The 16421-nt window shown below is 39.0% G+C and overlaps 1 protein-coding gene across 7 annotated transcripts in view; it reads right to left on the bottom strand.

The window, feature by feature from the left end:
• The window catches only part of RAD50 (RAD50 double strand break repair protein), a 227678-nt gene that overhangs the window by 63814 nt on the left and 147443 nt on the right, over positions 1-16421 (bottom strand). For all 7 annotated transcript variants that reach the window (XR_004380297.1, XM_032837574.1, XM_032837577.1 and 4 more), the window contains 3 exons: positions 5337-5488; positions 1891-2076; positions 1326-1530 (listed from right to left, as the gene is read on the bottom strand). Coding sequence is in view for 6 of the 7 variants with exons in the window: in XM_032837574.1 (XP_032693465.1) it covers positions 1326-1530; positions 1891-2076; positions 5337-5488 (543 nt within the window). In the remaining variant the exon portion in view is untranslated. The remainder of the gene's footprint in view (positions 1-1325; positions 1531-1890; positions 2077-5336; positions 5489-16421) is intronic.

Genomic DNA, 16421 nt, shown 5'->3' with positions numbered 1-16421 from the left:
AAAAAAAGAGAGAAAGAGAGAGAGACATAAACTAAGAAACAGACTTTTTTTTTTAAAGATTTATTTATTTATTTGACAGATATCACAAGTAGGCAGAGAGGTAGGCAGAGATCGAGGAAGAAGCAGGCTCCCTGCTGAGCAGAGAGCCCGATGCGGGGCTCGATCCCAGGACCCTGGGATCATGACCCAAGCTGAAGGCAGAGGCTTTAACCCACTGAGCCACCCAGGCACCCCCAGACTCTTTCTTTTTAAAAAAGATTTTATTTGACAGAGAAAGAGAGAGAAAGAGCAACACAAAGCAGGGGTAGCTGCAGAGGGAGAGGGATAAACAGGCTCCCTACTGAGAAGGGAGCCGAATGTGGGGCTCAATCTCAGGACCCTGAGATCATGACCTGAGCAAAAGGCAGAGGCTTAACTGACTGAGCAACCCACGTGCTCCAAGAAACAGCCTCTTTACTACTGAAAGAACACGCTGATGATTACCAGAAGGGAAGTAGGTGGGAGGATAGGTGAAACAGATGATGGGGATTAAGGAATACCTTTGTCATGAAGATCAACAGATGATTAAAACAAAAACCTTTTAAAATCAATGAATGAATCTATAATTATTAAAAAAAATCTATACCAGTATTTAGAGATGCATTTTAAGAGCCAAATCAGTTAACTTCTAAATAACTTTACAATTCTACTATTTGAAACCTAGAAAATAGCCATTTTCAAGCATGCTCTTACTGCTCTTACTTATTTAGGCTCGGAACACTTTAATAGCAAGGACATCACTGTAGTACTCCTTGTACCTGTAGACCCAAGCACAATATACACTGTATACCCCTCACACACAGGAAACAATAAATGTTTAGGAAGTGAACATTTTTATTTACAGTATTTATGGCCCTTCCTATAAACCACAAGAGTTTAGAGAACTGTCAAATATATCAACATGTTATGTATCAGTTCCAAATTTTATGCAATGTCAAGAATGTCCTGCAAATTAAAAAAAATTCCCTGGAAAGATGTGTTAATAAAAAAAAAAAATCTCCTTAAGAATACAGTAATGTGTAAAGTTAGGTTATTATTTAACAATCAAAGATCTACATCAGTAACTTAGTATCATGGTATGAATTTGTTTACTCTCAAATCCAAGCTCTTTGGGCAATTCTAATACAAATCATCCAATAGAGAACTAAGATACTAACCATAACATTATAGAGTATCTGATACTTTAAGAAATATACATAACATACAAATTTATACAAAAATAAGGTGCTTTAGGGGTGCTACTGGGATAAAAGGTGACCTTCCTATTATAAAAGAAATCAAATTACCTTTAATGGATCAAGTTCGTTCTCATAGGATTTGACAATTTCCTTTGATGATGTTAACTGAGCTTCCTTACTAGTAATCTGGTCACGTATCTCACAAGCTTTTTCCTTATTTTGCTTCAAATATTTTAGTTCTGTTTGACATTCTTTTACCTTCTGACCTTGTGTCTGACGTACCTGCCGAAGTGTTTCCAAGGCTTTAATGTACCTTTGGAGATGTTAAATAAAAATCAAACTTCTGTCCAAGGGAATTACAGTAGATTCAAACAAGGGAATATTACAGAGTTGTTAAGATGACATTTACAAAGAGTTATTAGTAACTTAGAAAATGCTTATGATATAATGGTAAATGAAAAACTTACATATAAATTATCACCCCAGTCAATAAAGAAGTACAGAATGAAAACTGAAAGGAAACATGCCCAGTGGTTGCTACTGGATGACAGGTAGTAACTGATTTTTTTTTTTTAACTTTTAAAACATTTTCTCTTTTAAAAAAGAAGCATCCAAATTGCAACCACAGCTCAATAACTTAATGGGTTATCAAGTCTCACTAAAGGTTACAAACCTTGTTGCTGAAAAAATCTCATCAAATTTTTGCTTCAGAGCCTTCCCTTCACTTAGAGGCCAATTAGAGTCTTCTTGGTGACAAAAAATGACATTATTTAGCACAGACTTGGAAACCCCAAGAGAACTTATCATCTCTCGGTCAATTTCTGCACACTTAGAGCTGAGACTGACCTTCTCACCATGCCTACAGAAAACAAAAAATGAGAATTTATGTAAACAAGAAAACAAAAACACCCTCCATTTGTACCTATTTAATCATTCCTTTACACTGTACTTGTTAAAAAAAAAAAAAAAAGAAAGAAAGAAAAGAAAAAAGAAGAAGGGAAAACAAGAGAGACCCTCATCCCTCCCACTACAGTAAGTTCCTCATGGTAAAAAGTTTAACTCTTAAATGATTCAGCAATTCAACGATGGAAAGTGTGTAAAACAGGGCAGGACAGGAAATGATGCCAGAATTAAATTTTTTACCTCTGGACTTCGAAATACAATAATTTAAAATATTTACAGACAATAAACAGAAGAAACTATCTTCCATCCCCAGAATTTAAAAATAAGACAATAAGAGACTTTTAAAGAATAAAACAGGATGAACCACACCAAAACAGGCAACAGTGTCTTAAACAAAGACCGCTAAAGACGGCATTGTTTAGATAGAGACTGCTCAGTAACAAACACACTGTAAAAAGAGAACAAAGGCAAACTTTAGTGATGCTCACCTAAGCAAACCCAAGGAGTATTCTTTTTTTTAAAGATTTTATTTATTTACTTGACAGAGAGAGAGCACAAGTAGGCAGAGAGGCAGGCAGAAGGAGAGGGAGAAGCAGGCTCTCCACTGAGCAGGGAGACTCAGGTGGGGCTCGATTCCAGGACCCTGGTATCATGACTCAGGCCAAAAGCAGCCACTTAACTGACTGAGCCACCCAGGCACCCCATCAAGGAGTATTCTTAATCAGTAGACTTCAACTTTTAAGGCCACACTGACAAAGCAATCCAACAGAGAGAAGTGTCTTAGGGTCTTTTAAAAGATAAGTTCCCCCAAAAAATAGAAATAAAAAATAAATAAAAGATGAGTTCCCTACATCATTATACCTACAGCCAGGATCATTCACTCTTGGATTCCAAGAGATCTCTCAGTATATTTCATAAGAAGAACATACTCAAAATTTTCTTTCCTATATTCTGCGCAGTATCTGTTAATAACCAGATTAGGTGGACAGAGGTAGTGTCTGTATTTACTGTCATTTATATCTTCCAATATGTGTTTTGAAAATATTACACCAAGTACAGTGAGAATATTTTGTAGGGGGACAGGATGGACAGAGACCAGGAGGTTATCACATTAGACCAGTAAAAGATGACGGTAGCTTGAATTAGAATGGTCACTGCACAGAAAGAAAGACTCACCAGACATTTAGGTTAAATCCATAGGACCTGGTAATGAAATAAATATACAGGGAGGAGATGTCAGATAGAGGTTCTTGGTTTGTGTCAGGTGGATGGACCAGAGTGCCATTCACTGCAATGAGGAGTACTGCAAGAATATTAGCTTGTGGGAGGTTTTTTTAGGAGGCAAGGAAAAAGACCCATGAGCTTGGTTTTGAACATGTTGAATCTGCGGTGTCTTTGAAAGACCTGGTAGAACATGAGAAAGGCAGCTGGGTACACGGGTCTAGAAATAAAGGTCTGGAGACCTAAATATCTGAGTCACCTATGAATATATAGTAATTTGAGTAATGAAAATGAATGAGATTAACTAGGAAGAGAATATAGAGCAAAAACAGGAGAGATCTAGAAGCCTGTCGAACTCCTACCTTTACTGGCTGGGTAGGATATGGCTGTGAAGAAGAGAAAGGGAGTAGTGTCATGTCACAGGAGACTATTAAAGATTTCAAGAAGTTATTAACAGCTACCATTTACTGAATTACAGTGGACAGAACAATGGCCCTTCAAAGATACTTATATTCTAATCCCTGCAATTTGTGAATCTGTTGGGTTATATGGCAGAATAATGATTATAGATGGAGTTAAGGTTGCTCATCATCTGGACCCTAAATACAGGGATTACCCTAGATTATTCTGTGGGTCAAAAGAATCATAACGGTCCTTAAGTGGGAGAAGGAGGCAGAAGAGTTCAGAGTGATGTACTGTGAGAACTCTGCCCACTATTGCTGGCTTTGGAGGCAAAGGAGGGCCATAGGTCAAGGATTGTGGGTGGACTGTAAAAGGCAGAAAGGGCATGGAAAGATATCTTTCCTGGAGTCTCCAGAAAGGAACACAGCCCTGCCAACATCTTGATTTTAAACAGTGAGATACAACTGAGACTCATAAATTGCAGAACCGTAAGATAATAAATGTGTATTGTTTTAAACTATTAAGTTTGTGGTTTGTTTTACAGTCATGGAAAACTGATATATGAGCTCTTACTACCTATTAAGTGTTTTATATGCATTAGCTCAATCCTTAAAACATTTTTTAAGACATTAATAGTAATAATGAATCCCTATTTTACAATTGAAAAAAACACAGGCTTACTATGAGATCTATTTTGTAAAGCAATAGCATTATCCTAATTAAGAGAGGGTACCTGTGACCTTAGTTGGAGCTGTTTCAGTAAAAGAATGGGGCTGGAGGAGGAGTGAGAAGGAGACATTATCAATAACTCTTCTTGAGAAGACTGGCTAGAAAGGGGAAGATGAAGACAGACAGTAACTGGCATGGAATGAAATCCAAGGGGTGTGGTAGAGACCTGAGTGTGTTTAAATGTCAAGGAAAACCTGCTTGAGAAGCCAGTAGCTAAAATATTGCCCCTAGCAAATAATAGGTGCTAAACATTATTAACTAAAAGAATTATTTCATTAGTTGAATAAATACATAACAAGTAAAAGGGAAGGGTAAGGGGACAGTTAAGTAATGTGCTCAACAAGGATAAAACCTCGAAGCCAGGGCAAGCTAATTCCAAAATCCATGCCCATTACAAGACAATACCTACCTCTAACAAAGGTAACAGTTCAAAGGGACAAATTATCTCTTTCCTATCTGTATACTTCTCATCTCACTCCTACACATGATATTAGCATTTTCCATTCATTCAATCTATATTTGAGTGATTGTGCACCTTCAAATGGCAACTGTTCACAAATTACTCGAAGGAATGTTGCATTATCACTAACTTTTTAATGGGATCATTCCTTTTAACTGATAAATTGATCAAACAATAAATGTTCATAGTGGGTGAAGCTATACAAGTGCAGCGGCAGGGAGTACACAGGAACTCTACTTTCTGCTTGGTTTTGCTGAGAACCTAAAACTGCTCTAAAAAATAAAGTCTGTTTAAAAAAATTAATATGCTCCCCTAAAATAAGGTAATGGGAAAAAACCCATTAGGTTCTGATGAACATAAATGACTGAAAATGAACAGATATTCAAATATAAATAAACACCTACCTTGTTCTAGTAATGACTCCTTCCAGGGTTTTAAACTCTGTCTTTTTGCTTTTCTGAGTACACACCATAGATCTCTGTACAGCTATAACTTCTCCATTGACATCACGAAACTGCAGACGAATCTGGGCTCTAACATCTGTTTCTTGAGCAACCTTTGAAGATAAATGGAGAAAAATTATGCTACCTTAGTAAGTATTAGAACATTCATTCTAAAAGACAAGACACATGCAATCTTACCAAAAATGAGAAAAAGAACTTAAATATCCAAAATGAGTGATAGTTCTGCATGCTACCAATATATAAGAGGAAAAGAATACTCTTTAATTGATTTACTGAAATTATTTATTTTCTGTTATTCACTATCATTAGGAGATCAGGTAAGTCAATTTTCCAAATAAGTTTTACTTTAAGTATCAAATATATCAAAAACAAAACAAAAAAGCATCAAAAACAGATTTTTAAAAAAATACGCAAGTGTACAGAAAAGTAAAAATACAGTATATAAAACTTTTCTCCCATGAAGCAATTGAGATTAAGTTGCTGATTTGATGTCCCATCAATATTTCCTACAAAACAGGGACACTGTCGAACATAAAAATCAGGGTATTTAGAGTGATGTATTACTACCACATGGTCCCCAGATTCCATTCAAGTCTGGTTGATTGTTCCAGTACACCCTTTACTACAAAAGAATTATACAGTGTATTACAGGTCAGAATTATGTGTATTACACCCTGTTTATTATATGTATTATACACTGTTTAGAATTACATATTGTTGTCATGCCTCTAGCTTCAGTCTGGGACAGTTCCCAGATTTTACTTGACTTTCATGACTGGTAATTTACAAACCATTATTTCACAGACTATTTCCCAAAATTTGGGTTTGTCTAGTATCTCCTCATGACTAGAATCAGATTATGTACCTTTGGGAGGAATATTACAGAAGTGACGTGTGTTCCTTTCATTGCATCTTGTCAAATGGGACATGGTTTCAATTTATCCCACTATGGGGGTAATGGTATCTGTCACGCTTCTCTACCATGAAGTTATTTTTTATACTTTGCTATTAACAAATATTTGGTATATACATTGAGATGATGTTAATATCTCATACCTTATCAAACCTTCTTCCACTAGTTTTAGCACCTATTAATGTTTCTTACCTGAATGAGCTATTTCTATTATAGCTATCAAATAGTAATTTTCTAGTTCTATTATTTCTCCTACATTTATTTGTTAAGATTCTACTATAAGGGGAGGAGGAGCAAGATGGCAGAGAAGCAGGAGACCCTGTTTCAACTAGTCCCCTAAAGTGAACTAAGTATCTACCAGAGCACTCTGAACACCCATGAAATCACCCTGAGATGTAAGATTATACACTTCTGGATCTCAACCTGGGCAGAGGATCATCAGTGGAGAGGTAGAGCGGAGTGGGAACACTCGGGACTGATATCAGAAGATAAACAGAAGGGGGAGAGGCACCAGAAGCAGCCCACTGGAAAGTAATACCCCAATAGGAAAAGTGCCCTGTGACTGGGGACCAGCATTAATTTGGAGTCTGGTTAAAACCACTCAAAAACAATGAAAAAGGGGTGCCTGGGTGGCTCAGTGGGTTAAAGCCTCTGCCTTCGGCTCAGGTCATGATCCCAGGGTCCTGGGATCGAGCCCCGCATCGGGCTCTCTACTCCGCGGAGGGCCTGCTTCCTCCTCTCTCTCTGCCTGCCTCCCTGCCTGCTTGTGATCTCTCTGTCAAATGAATAAATAAAATCTTTAAAAACAAAAACAAAAACAAACAAACAAAAAACAATAAAAGATCTTAAGGGACAACTGGTGCAATTGGGCAGTCATGGGCACAGGCCTAAGCCCACGATGCCAGAACGGTCACCTCCAGTGACCACCCATGCCAGAGAGAGCCTGGTGGGGGCTCCAGTCCATGGTCCCTGAGCCTACAGCTTTCCGCTGCTTTCACCACTGCTTGGGCCAGGGTTCTCCCACCTGTGCCTGAGAGAGCCTGGTGTGGGCACCAGCCAGGGTCTCTGGGCCCTCAGCCTTTCAAAACCTGCGCGACCGCGGGGTCTGCACATACCCAGCCCGCACCTGAGAGGACCTGGCGCAGACCCTGACTGGCGTCCCTTGGCCTGCAGCCTTCCGCGACCTGCGCCGCTGCCTGAGTGCACCCGGAGTGGGCATGGACCCAAGACAGCAGTCCTGGCAAGCAGCCACCCACGTTTGGGCTCTCCCGGACCAGTATCACTTGTGGTTTTAGTGGCACAGGGGTACAGAGACAAGCGGGGACCTTGGGTGACCACTGAGATGGTGGCTGGGGGTGTGCACCACCTATGGAGGTTGTGGTGTTCAGCAGAGTTTGCAGAGGGGGAGCCTGTGTCTTCTGGACCGCCCAGAGGGGAGCAAACTGAGGCTTCTCTGAGGCGGAGGTCTGGATGCGGACAGTTTACTTTCCACCAACCCTCCGAAAAGCCACAGAAAGCTGCCTAAGAACAAAAACCTTCGGAGAACAAAAGCCTGAAAACCCAGTTTCTACAGAGCCCAGCACCTTAATAAGGGGCAGAACAACTCAGCCAAAGCAAGATCGACTGGCAAACAATGTGGCAGTCCCCTCCCACAGAAGAGATGCCAAAAGAACAAGAGGACAACCACCATAGAGTCCCCATAAAACTGTAAAACCCCAACATCAGGGGAAAACAATATATTAAGCTCCCAGTATTACACCAAAACCTATATATTACATAGATACAACTTTTCTTTTTCTTTTTTTTTAAATTCATTCTCACGATTCTTGTTCTTTTAATTTTTTTAACCTACTTACCATTACAACTAGAGGGTTAATGCAACATATTCCCTAATAACTTTTTAACTTCAACTTTATTCATACATATACCTGTGTTTATTTTTTTTAATATACATATAGATACAAGCTTCAAGGTAATCCTTTTTCCCTATTCAATACTACCCCTATATATAAACCAGTTTTAATTTCCCTGTGTCTCTGGAAAGTTGAGTCTTTTAACAAAGGTAACAAGATATACCCAGGAAGAACTGAAATAACCTTCCTCGCCCACACTGAAGATTTATAAACACCTTCTCATCTTATCCTTCTGTCAGTGTTTCTGTGTACTTGCTTTTGTTTTTGTACTATATAAATCTTATTCTTGGGGTTCATTTTGGCTATTTTTTTTTCTTTTCTTTTGTCGGTCTTTTTGTTTGTTTGTTTTTGTCTTTGTATTTTATAATTTTACTTTGGGGGCCCATTTTGGCAGCTTTTTTTCTTTTTTTCTCTCTTTTCCTTCTTTCTTTTTGGTGGTGACTTCCGATTGCTCCAAAACTTTTCAAGGTGCAACTTGCCAAGAACATGTATTCAGCTATACATCCCCTCAACCAACTCTCACTAAAATGACTGTGAGGAGGAACACCCAACAGAGGAAAAATTCAGAGACTGTGACAACAGAACTATTGGATATGGACATAAACAATATTCTGGAAAGGGAATTCAGGGTAACAATTATCCAGGCAATGGCTAGGTTGGAGAAGACCATTAGAGACAACATAGAATCTCTAAGGGTGGAGGGGAGAGCTGATCTGGAAGAAGTTAAAAATGCTATCAGTGAGATTCAATCTAATCTAAATACTGTAAGAGCTAGGATAACCAAGGCAGAAGACAGAATTGGTGATCTAGAAAATAAACTGATAGAAAAGAAGGATCAGGAGAAGGCCTGGAACAAACGGCTTAGAAGTCATGAAAACAGAATTAGGGAAATAAATGATGCCATGAAACATCCCAATGTCAGAATTATTGGGATCCCTGAGGGGGTGGAGAGAGAGAGAAGACTAGAAGATATAGATGAACAAATCCTGGATGAAAATTTTCTCAATATGGGGAACGGAACAAGTGTTCATGTCCCAGAGGCAGAAAGGACAACCCGCCCTGCCCCAAGATCAACAAGGCCAGAAAGACATCCAGACACATAACTGTGAAATTCACAAATCATAGTTTCAGGACTATGTCCTAAGGGCAGCTAGAGGGAAGAGATCCCTTACATACAGAGGGAGGACCATCAGAATAATATCAGACCTGTCCACAGAAACCTGGCAAGCTAGAAAGGGCTGGTAAGACATATTCAGGGTACTAAATGAAAAGAACATGCAGCCAAGAATACTTTAGCCAGTAAGGCTGACATTCAAAATGGATGGAGAGATAAAGAGCTTTCAAGACTGGCAAGGTTTAAAACATTACATGACCACCAAGCAGGCACTACTAAAAATACTGGGGGTTCTATAAAAGAAGAAAGAACCCAAACCAAGACTGACATAGAACAGAAATCTACAGAGATAATCTATAAAAATAAGGACTTCACAGGCAACATGATGTCAATAAAAACTTACCTTTCAATAATCACTCTCAACGTGAACAGCCTAAATGCTCCCATAAAATGGCACAGGGCTGCAGATTGGATAAAACGACAGGACCCCTCCATATGCTGTCTACAAGAGACACATTTTGAACCTAAAGATACATCCAGACTGAAAGTGAAGGGATGGAGAATCATCTTTCATGCCAACGGGCCTCAAAAGAGAGCTGGGGTAGCAATTCTCATATCAGATAAATTAGATTTTAAGCTAAAGACTGTGGTCAGAGATACAGAAGGACACTATATCATTCTTAAAGGGTCTATCCAGCAAGAAGATCTAACAATTGTAAATATTTATGCTCCCAACATGGGAGCAGCCAACTGTTAGTCAAAATAAAGAGTCCCATTGATATGAATACATTAATTGTAGGGGACCTTACATGCAAATCTCAGTAATAGATCATCCAAGCAGAAAATCAACAAAGAGACAAGAGCTTTAAATGACACACTGGACCAGATGGACCTCATAGATATACACAGAACATTCCATCCAAAAACAACAGAATACTCATTCTTCTGGAGTGCACATGGAACTTCCTACAGAACATCCACATACTGGGTCACAAATCAGGGCTCAATTGATACCAAAAGATTGAGATTATTCCCTGCACATTCTCAGACCACAATGCTTTGAAACTGGAACTCAACCACAAGAAAAAGTTTGAAAGGAATTCAAACACTTGGAAGCTAAAGAACATCCTGCTCAAGAATGTTTGGATCAACCAGGAAATGAGGGAAGAACTTAAACAATTCCTGGAAACCAATGAGAATGAAGACACATCGGTCCAAAACCTATGGGATATGGCAAAGGCAGTCCTAAGAGGGAAATACATAGCCATCCAAACCTCTCAAAGAAATTGAAAAATCCCGAATACACCAACTCTCTTTACATCTTAAGGAACTGGAAAATCAACAACAAATTAAGCCAACCCCATGCACAAGAAGGGAAAATAATATTAGTGCAGAGATCAATGAATTAGAAACTAGAGATAAGTAAAACACATCAACGAGGGCGCCTGGGTTGCTCATTGGGTTAAAGCCTCTGTCTACGGCTCAGGTCACAATCCCAGGGTCCTGGGATTGAGCCCCACATCGGGCTCTCTGCTCAGTGGGGAGCCTGCTCCCCCCGCCCCCGCCTCCCTCTCTGCCTACTGGTGATCTCTGTCTGATAAATAAATAAAATCTTTTAAAAAAAAAACAATGAAACTAGAAGCTGGTTCTTTGAAAGAATTAATAAGAGCTATAAACCACTGGCCAAACCAATCCAAAAGAAAACAGAGAGGACCCAAATTAACAAAAATATGAATGAAAGGGGAGAGATCACGACTAACACCAAGGAAATAGAAACAATCATCAGAAATTATTATCAACAGCTATATGTCAATAAGTTAAGCAACCTAGAAGAAATGGATGCATTCCTAGAAACCTATAAACTTCCAAGACTGAAACAGGAAGAAACTGACAACCTGAATAGTCCAATATCTAGTAACAAGACTGATGCAGTGATCAAAAAACCTCCCAAAGGGAGGAGTCAAGATGGCGGAGAAGTAGCAGGATGAGACAACATCAGGTAAGAGGAGATCAGCTATATAACTTATCAAACCATTCTGAACACCTACAAATCCAACAGGATATCGAAGAGAAGAAGAGCAGAAATTCTAGAAACAGAAAATCAACCACTTTCTGAAAGGTAGGACTGGCAGAGAAGTGAATCCAAAGAGACAGAAAGATAGACCACGGGGGGAGGGGCTGGCTCCGGGCAAGCAGCAGAGCAATGGAGCACAAAATCAGAACTTTTGAAAGTCTGCTCCAATGAGGGACATCGCTCCAGAGGCTAAGCCGGGGTGAAGCCCACACGGGGTCAGCATGTTCTCAGGTCCCATGGGATCACAGAAGGATCGGGCGTGTCTGAGTGTCGCAGAGCTCACAGATATTAGAGCAGGGAAGCCGGTTACAGAGACTGAGCCAAGGAGTGAGCTCTCAACTCAGCGTTACCTTAAATTGTGGTCGGTGGCACAGGCCGCTGCTCTGTGAGGAGAGATCCCACAAGATCCAGGGAGACCCGCCCTGGAAGAGCACAGGGATCTGCAGGGTTTGGAGACTCCAGGCGGGGCTGTGTGTCAGATTGGTCACAGGCTGGGTGACCTTTGAGTGCAGCCAAAGGCCAGGGAGACAGGAGTGACTGAGTGCTTTTCTCCGAGGGCACACTGAGGAGTGGAGCCCCAAGCTCTCGGCTCCTCTGGGTCGGAGAAGCCATGAAGCCATCTTCATTCCTGTCCTCCAGAGCTCTACGGAAAGCGTTTCAGGGAACAAAAGCTCCCGAAAGTGAAGCTGAGCAGATTACTTAACCTGGGGCCCTGGTAAAGGCGGTGCAATTCTGCCTCTGGCAAAGACACTTGAAAATCACAACAACGGGCCCCTCCCCAGAAGATCAGCAAGAAATCCAGCCAAGACCAAGTTCACTTACCAAGGAGAACAGCGGAATTCCAGAGGAGGAGAAAGCAAAGCATGGAATTCATGGCTTTCTCCCCATGATTCTTTAGTCTTGCAAGTTAATTTTTTAAATTTTTTTTTCTTTTGCTAATTTTTTTTAACTTTTATCCTTTCCTCTTTTAACATTTTTTAACTAGTTTATCTTACCAATACCTTTCATTAAAAAAACTTTTTTGAAACTTCATTAGTATAGTCATATTTTATCCTTCATTGTATCTAACTTTATTTTTTGTATACACATAGGGTTTTTTTCTTCTAAAAAAATTTGGGATACAACTTCTAAGAGATCAAAATATACCCTAAATCTAGCACAGGGCTTTATTCCAGTTTCCAGCCTAAGCAAATTCTCTCTACTTTCTTTTCCTTTATTCTTCCAACCAACTTACCTTATCAACTCCTTTTTTAGAAATTTAAAAAAAAAATTTTTTTTTTCATCTTTATAGTCATATTCCATCCCTTCATTGTGTTTACCCTTATATATGTTTTCGTTCTTTAAAATTTTGGGAGGTAGTTCGTTCTAAGAGACCAAAATACTCCCAAAATTAAGCGGGTGACCTGTTCTATTCACCAGTCTAATACATATCTTTTTTCTTTTTTATATTTTCCCTTTATTTTTGTTTTTAATTTTTTTTTCTGAACTTCTTTTTACCCCCTTTCTTCCCCCCCACGATTTGGGGTCTCTTCTGATTTGGTTAAAGCACATTTTACTGGGGTCTTTGCCATTCTTTTAGTATTTTATTCGCTCCTTCATATATTCTTATCTGGATAAAATAACAAGGCGGAAAAACTCACCATAAAAAAAAAAGAACAAGAAGCAGTACTGAAGGCTAGGGACTTAATCAATACAGACACTGGTACTCTGTCAGATCCAGAGTTCAGAATGATGATTCTCAAGGTGCTAGCCGGGCTCAAAGATGGCATGGAAGATATTAGAGAAACACTGTCTGGAAAAATAAAAGAACTAAAATCTAACCAAGCTGAAAGCAAAAAAGCTACTAATGAGGTGCAATAAAAAATGGAGGCTCTTACTGCTAGGATAAATGAAGCAGAAGAGAGAATTAGTGATATAGAAGACCAAATGACAGAAAATAAAGAAGCTGAGCAAAAGAGAGACAAACAACCACTGGACCACGAGGGGAGAATTCGAGAGATAAGTGATACCATAAGATGAAACAACATTAGAATAATTGGGATTCCAGAAGAAGAAGAAAGAGAGAGGGGAGCAGAAGGTATACTGGAGAGAATTACACTAATATGGCAAAGGGAACAAGCATCAAAATCCAGGAGGTACAGAGAATCCCCCTCAAAATCAATAAGAATAGGTCCACACCCCATCATCTAATAGTAAAATTTATAAGTCTTAGCGAGAGAGAGAAAATCCTGAAAGGAGCCCGGGACAAGAAGTCTGTAACATGCAATGGTAAAAATACTAGATTGGCAGGAGACTTATCCACAGTGACCTGGCAGGCCAGAAAGAACTGGCAAGATATATTCAGAGCACTAAACAAGAAAAACATGCAGACAAGAATACTATACCCAGCTAGGCTATCATTGAAAATAGAAGGAGAGAAAAAAATATTCCAGGACAAACAAAAACTAAAAGAATTTGCAAACACCAAACCAGCTCTACAGGAAATATTGAAAGGGGTCCTCTAAGCAAAGAGAGAGCCTAAAAGTAGTAGATCAGAAAGGAACAGAGACAATATACAGTAACAGTCACCTTACAGGCAATACAATGGCACTAAATTCATATCTCTCAATAGTTACCCTGAATGTAAATGGGCTAAATACCCCAATCAGAAGACACAGGGTATCAGAATGGATAAAAAAACAAAACCCATTAAAATGCTGTCTACAAGAAACTCATTTTAGACCCAAAGACACCTCTGGATTTAAAGTGAGGGGGTGGAAAACAATTTTGCATGCTAATGGACCTCAAAAGAAAGCTGAGGTGGCAATCCTTCTATCAGATCAATTAGATTTTAAGCCAAAGACTATAATAAGAGATGAGGAAGGACACTATGTCATATTCAAAGGGTCTGTCCAACAAGAAGATCTAACAATTTTAAATATCTATGCCAACATAGGAGCAGCCAACTATATAAACCAATTAATAACAAAATCAAAGAAATAAATTGACAATAATACAATAATAGTAGCGGACTTTAACACTCCCTTCACTGAAATGAACAAATCAGCAAAGCAAAAGATCAACAAGGAAATCAAGGCCTTAAATGACACACTGTACCAGATGGACATCACAGATATATTCAGAACATTCCATCCCAAAGCAACCGAATACACATTCTTTAGTGCACATGGAACGTTCCCCAGAATAGGTCACATCCTGGGTCTGAAATCAGGTCTCAACCAGTATCAAAAGACTGGGATCATTCCCTGCATATTCTCAGACCACAAATGCTCTGAAGCTAGAACTCAATCACAAGAGGAACTCTGGAAAGAACCCAAATACATGGAGACTAAAGAGCATCCTTCTAAAGAATGAATGGGTCAACCAGGAAATTAAAGAAGAACCGAAAAAATTCAGGGAAACAAATGATAATGAAAACACAATGGTTCAAAATCTGTGGGACACAGCAAAGGCAGTCCTGAGAGGAAAATATATAGCAATACAAGCCTTTCTCAAGAAACAAGAAAGGTCTCAAATACACAACCTAATCCTACATCTAAAGAAGCTGGAGAAAGAACAACAAAGAAATCCTAAACCCAGCAGGAGAAGAGAAATAATAAAGATCAGAGCAGAAATCAATGAAATAGAAACCAAAAAACCAATAGAATAAATCAACAAAACTAGGAGCTGGTTCTTTGAAAGAATTAATAAGATTGATAAATCCCTGACCAGACTTATCAAAAAGAAAAGAGAAAGGACCCAAATAAATAAAATCATGAATAAAAGAGGAGAAATCACAACCAACAACAAAGAAATACAAACAATTATAAGAACATATTATGAACAACTATATGCCAGCAAATTTGACAATCTGGAAGAAATGGATGCATTCCTAAAGACATATAAACTGCCACAACTGAACCGGGAAGAAACAGAAAACCTGAACAGACCCATAAACAGTAAGGAGATTGAAGCAGTCATCAAAAGTCTCCAAACAAGAGCCCAGGGCCAGGTGGCTTCCCAGGGGAATTCAACCAAACATTTAAAGAAGAATTAATTCCTATTCTCCTGAAACTGTTCCAAAAAATAGAAATGGAAGGAAAACTTCCAAACTCATTTTATGAGGCCAGCATTACCTTGATCCCAAAACCAGACAAGGATCCCATCAAAAAAGAGAACTACAGACCAATATCCTTGATGAACACAGATGTGAAAATTCTCACCAAAATACTAGCCAATAGGATCCAACAGTATGTTAAAAGGATTACTCACCACGACCAAGTGGGATTTATTCCAGGGCTGCAAGGCTGATTCAACATCCGCAAATCCATCAATACACGTGATACAATACATTAATAAAAGAAAGAACAAGAACCATATGATACTCTCAATAGACGCTGAAAAAGCATTTGACAAAGTACAGCATCCTTTCCTGATCAAAACTCTTCAGAGTATAGGGATAGAGGGCACATACCTCAATATCATCAAAGCCATTGTGAAAAACCCACAGCGAATATCATTCTCAATGGAGAAAAACTGAGAGCTTTTCCGCTAAGGTCAGGAACACGGCAGGGATGTCCATTCTCACCACTGCTATTCAACATAATACTAGAAGTCCTAGCCTCAGCAATCAGACAACAAAAAGAAATTAAAGGCATTCAAATTGGCAAAGAAGTTAAACTATCACTCTTTGCAGATGATATGATACTTTATGTGGAAAACCCAAAAGACTCCACTCCAAATCTGCTAGAACTTGTACAGGAATTCAGTAAAGTATCAGGATATGAAATCAACGCACAGAAATCAGTTGCATTTCTATACACCAACAACGAGAGAGAAGAAAGAGAAATTAAGGAGTCAATCCCATTTACAATTGTACCCAAAACCATCAGATACCTAGGAATAAACCTAACCAAAGAGGCAAAGAATCTATACACAGAAAACTATAAAGTACTCATGAAAAAAATTGAGAAAGACACAAAGAAATGGAAAAACATTCCATGTGCATGGATTGGAAGAATAAATATTGTGA

This window comes from Lontra canadensis, unplaced genomic scaffold, assembly GCF_010015895.1.
Source record: "Lontra canadensis isolate GAN:19392208 unplaced genomic scaffold, GSC_riverotter_1.0 scaffold99, whole genome shotgun sequence".
In the NCBI taxonomy this organism is placed as follows: Eukaryota; Metazoa; Chordata; class Mammalia; order Carnivora; family Mustelidae; genus Lontra; species Lontra canadensis.
Note: the sequence above shows the minus strand (reverse complement) of the source record. Positions and strands in the feature narration are given on the sequence as shown.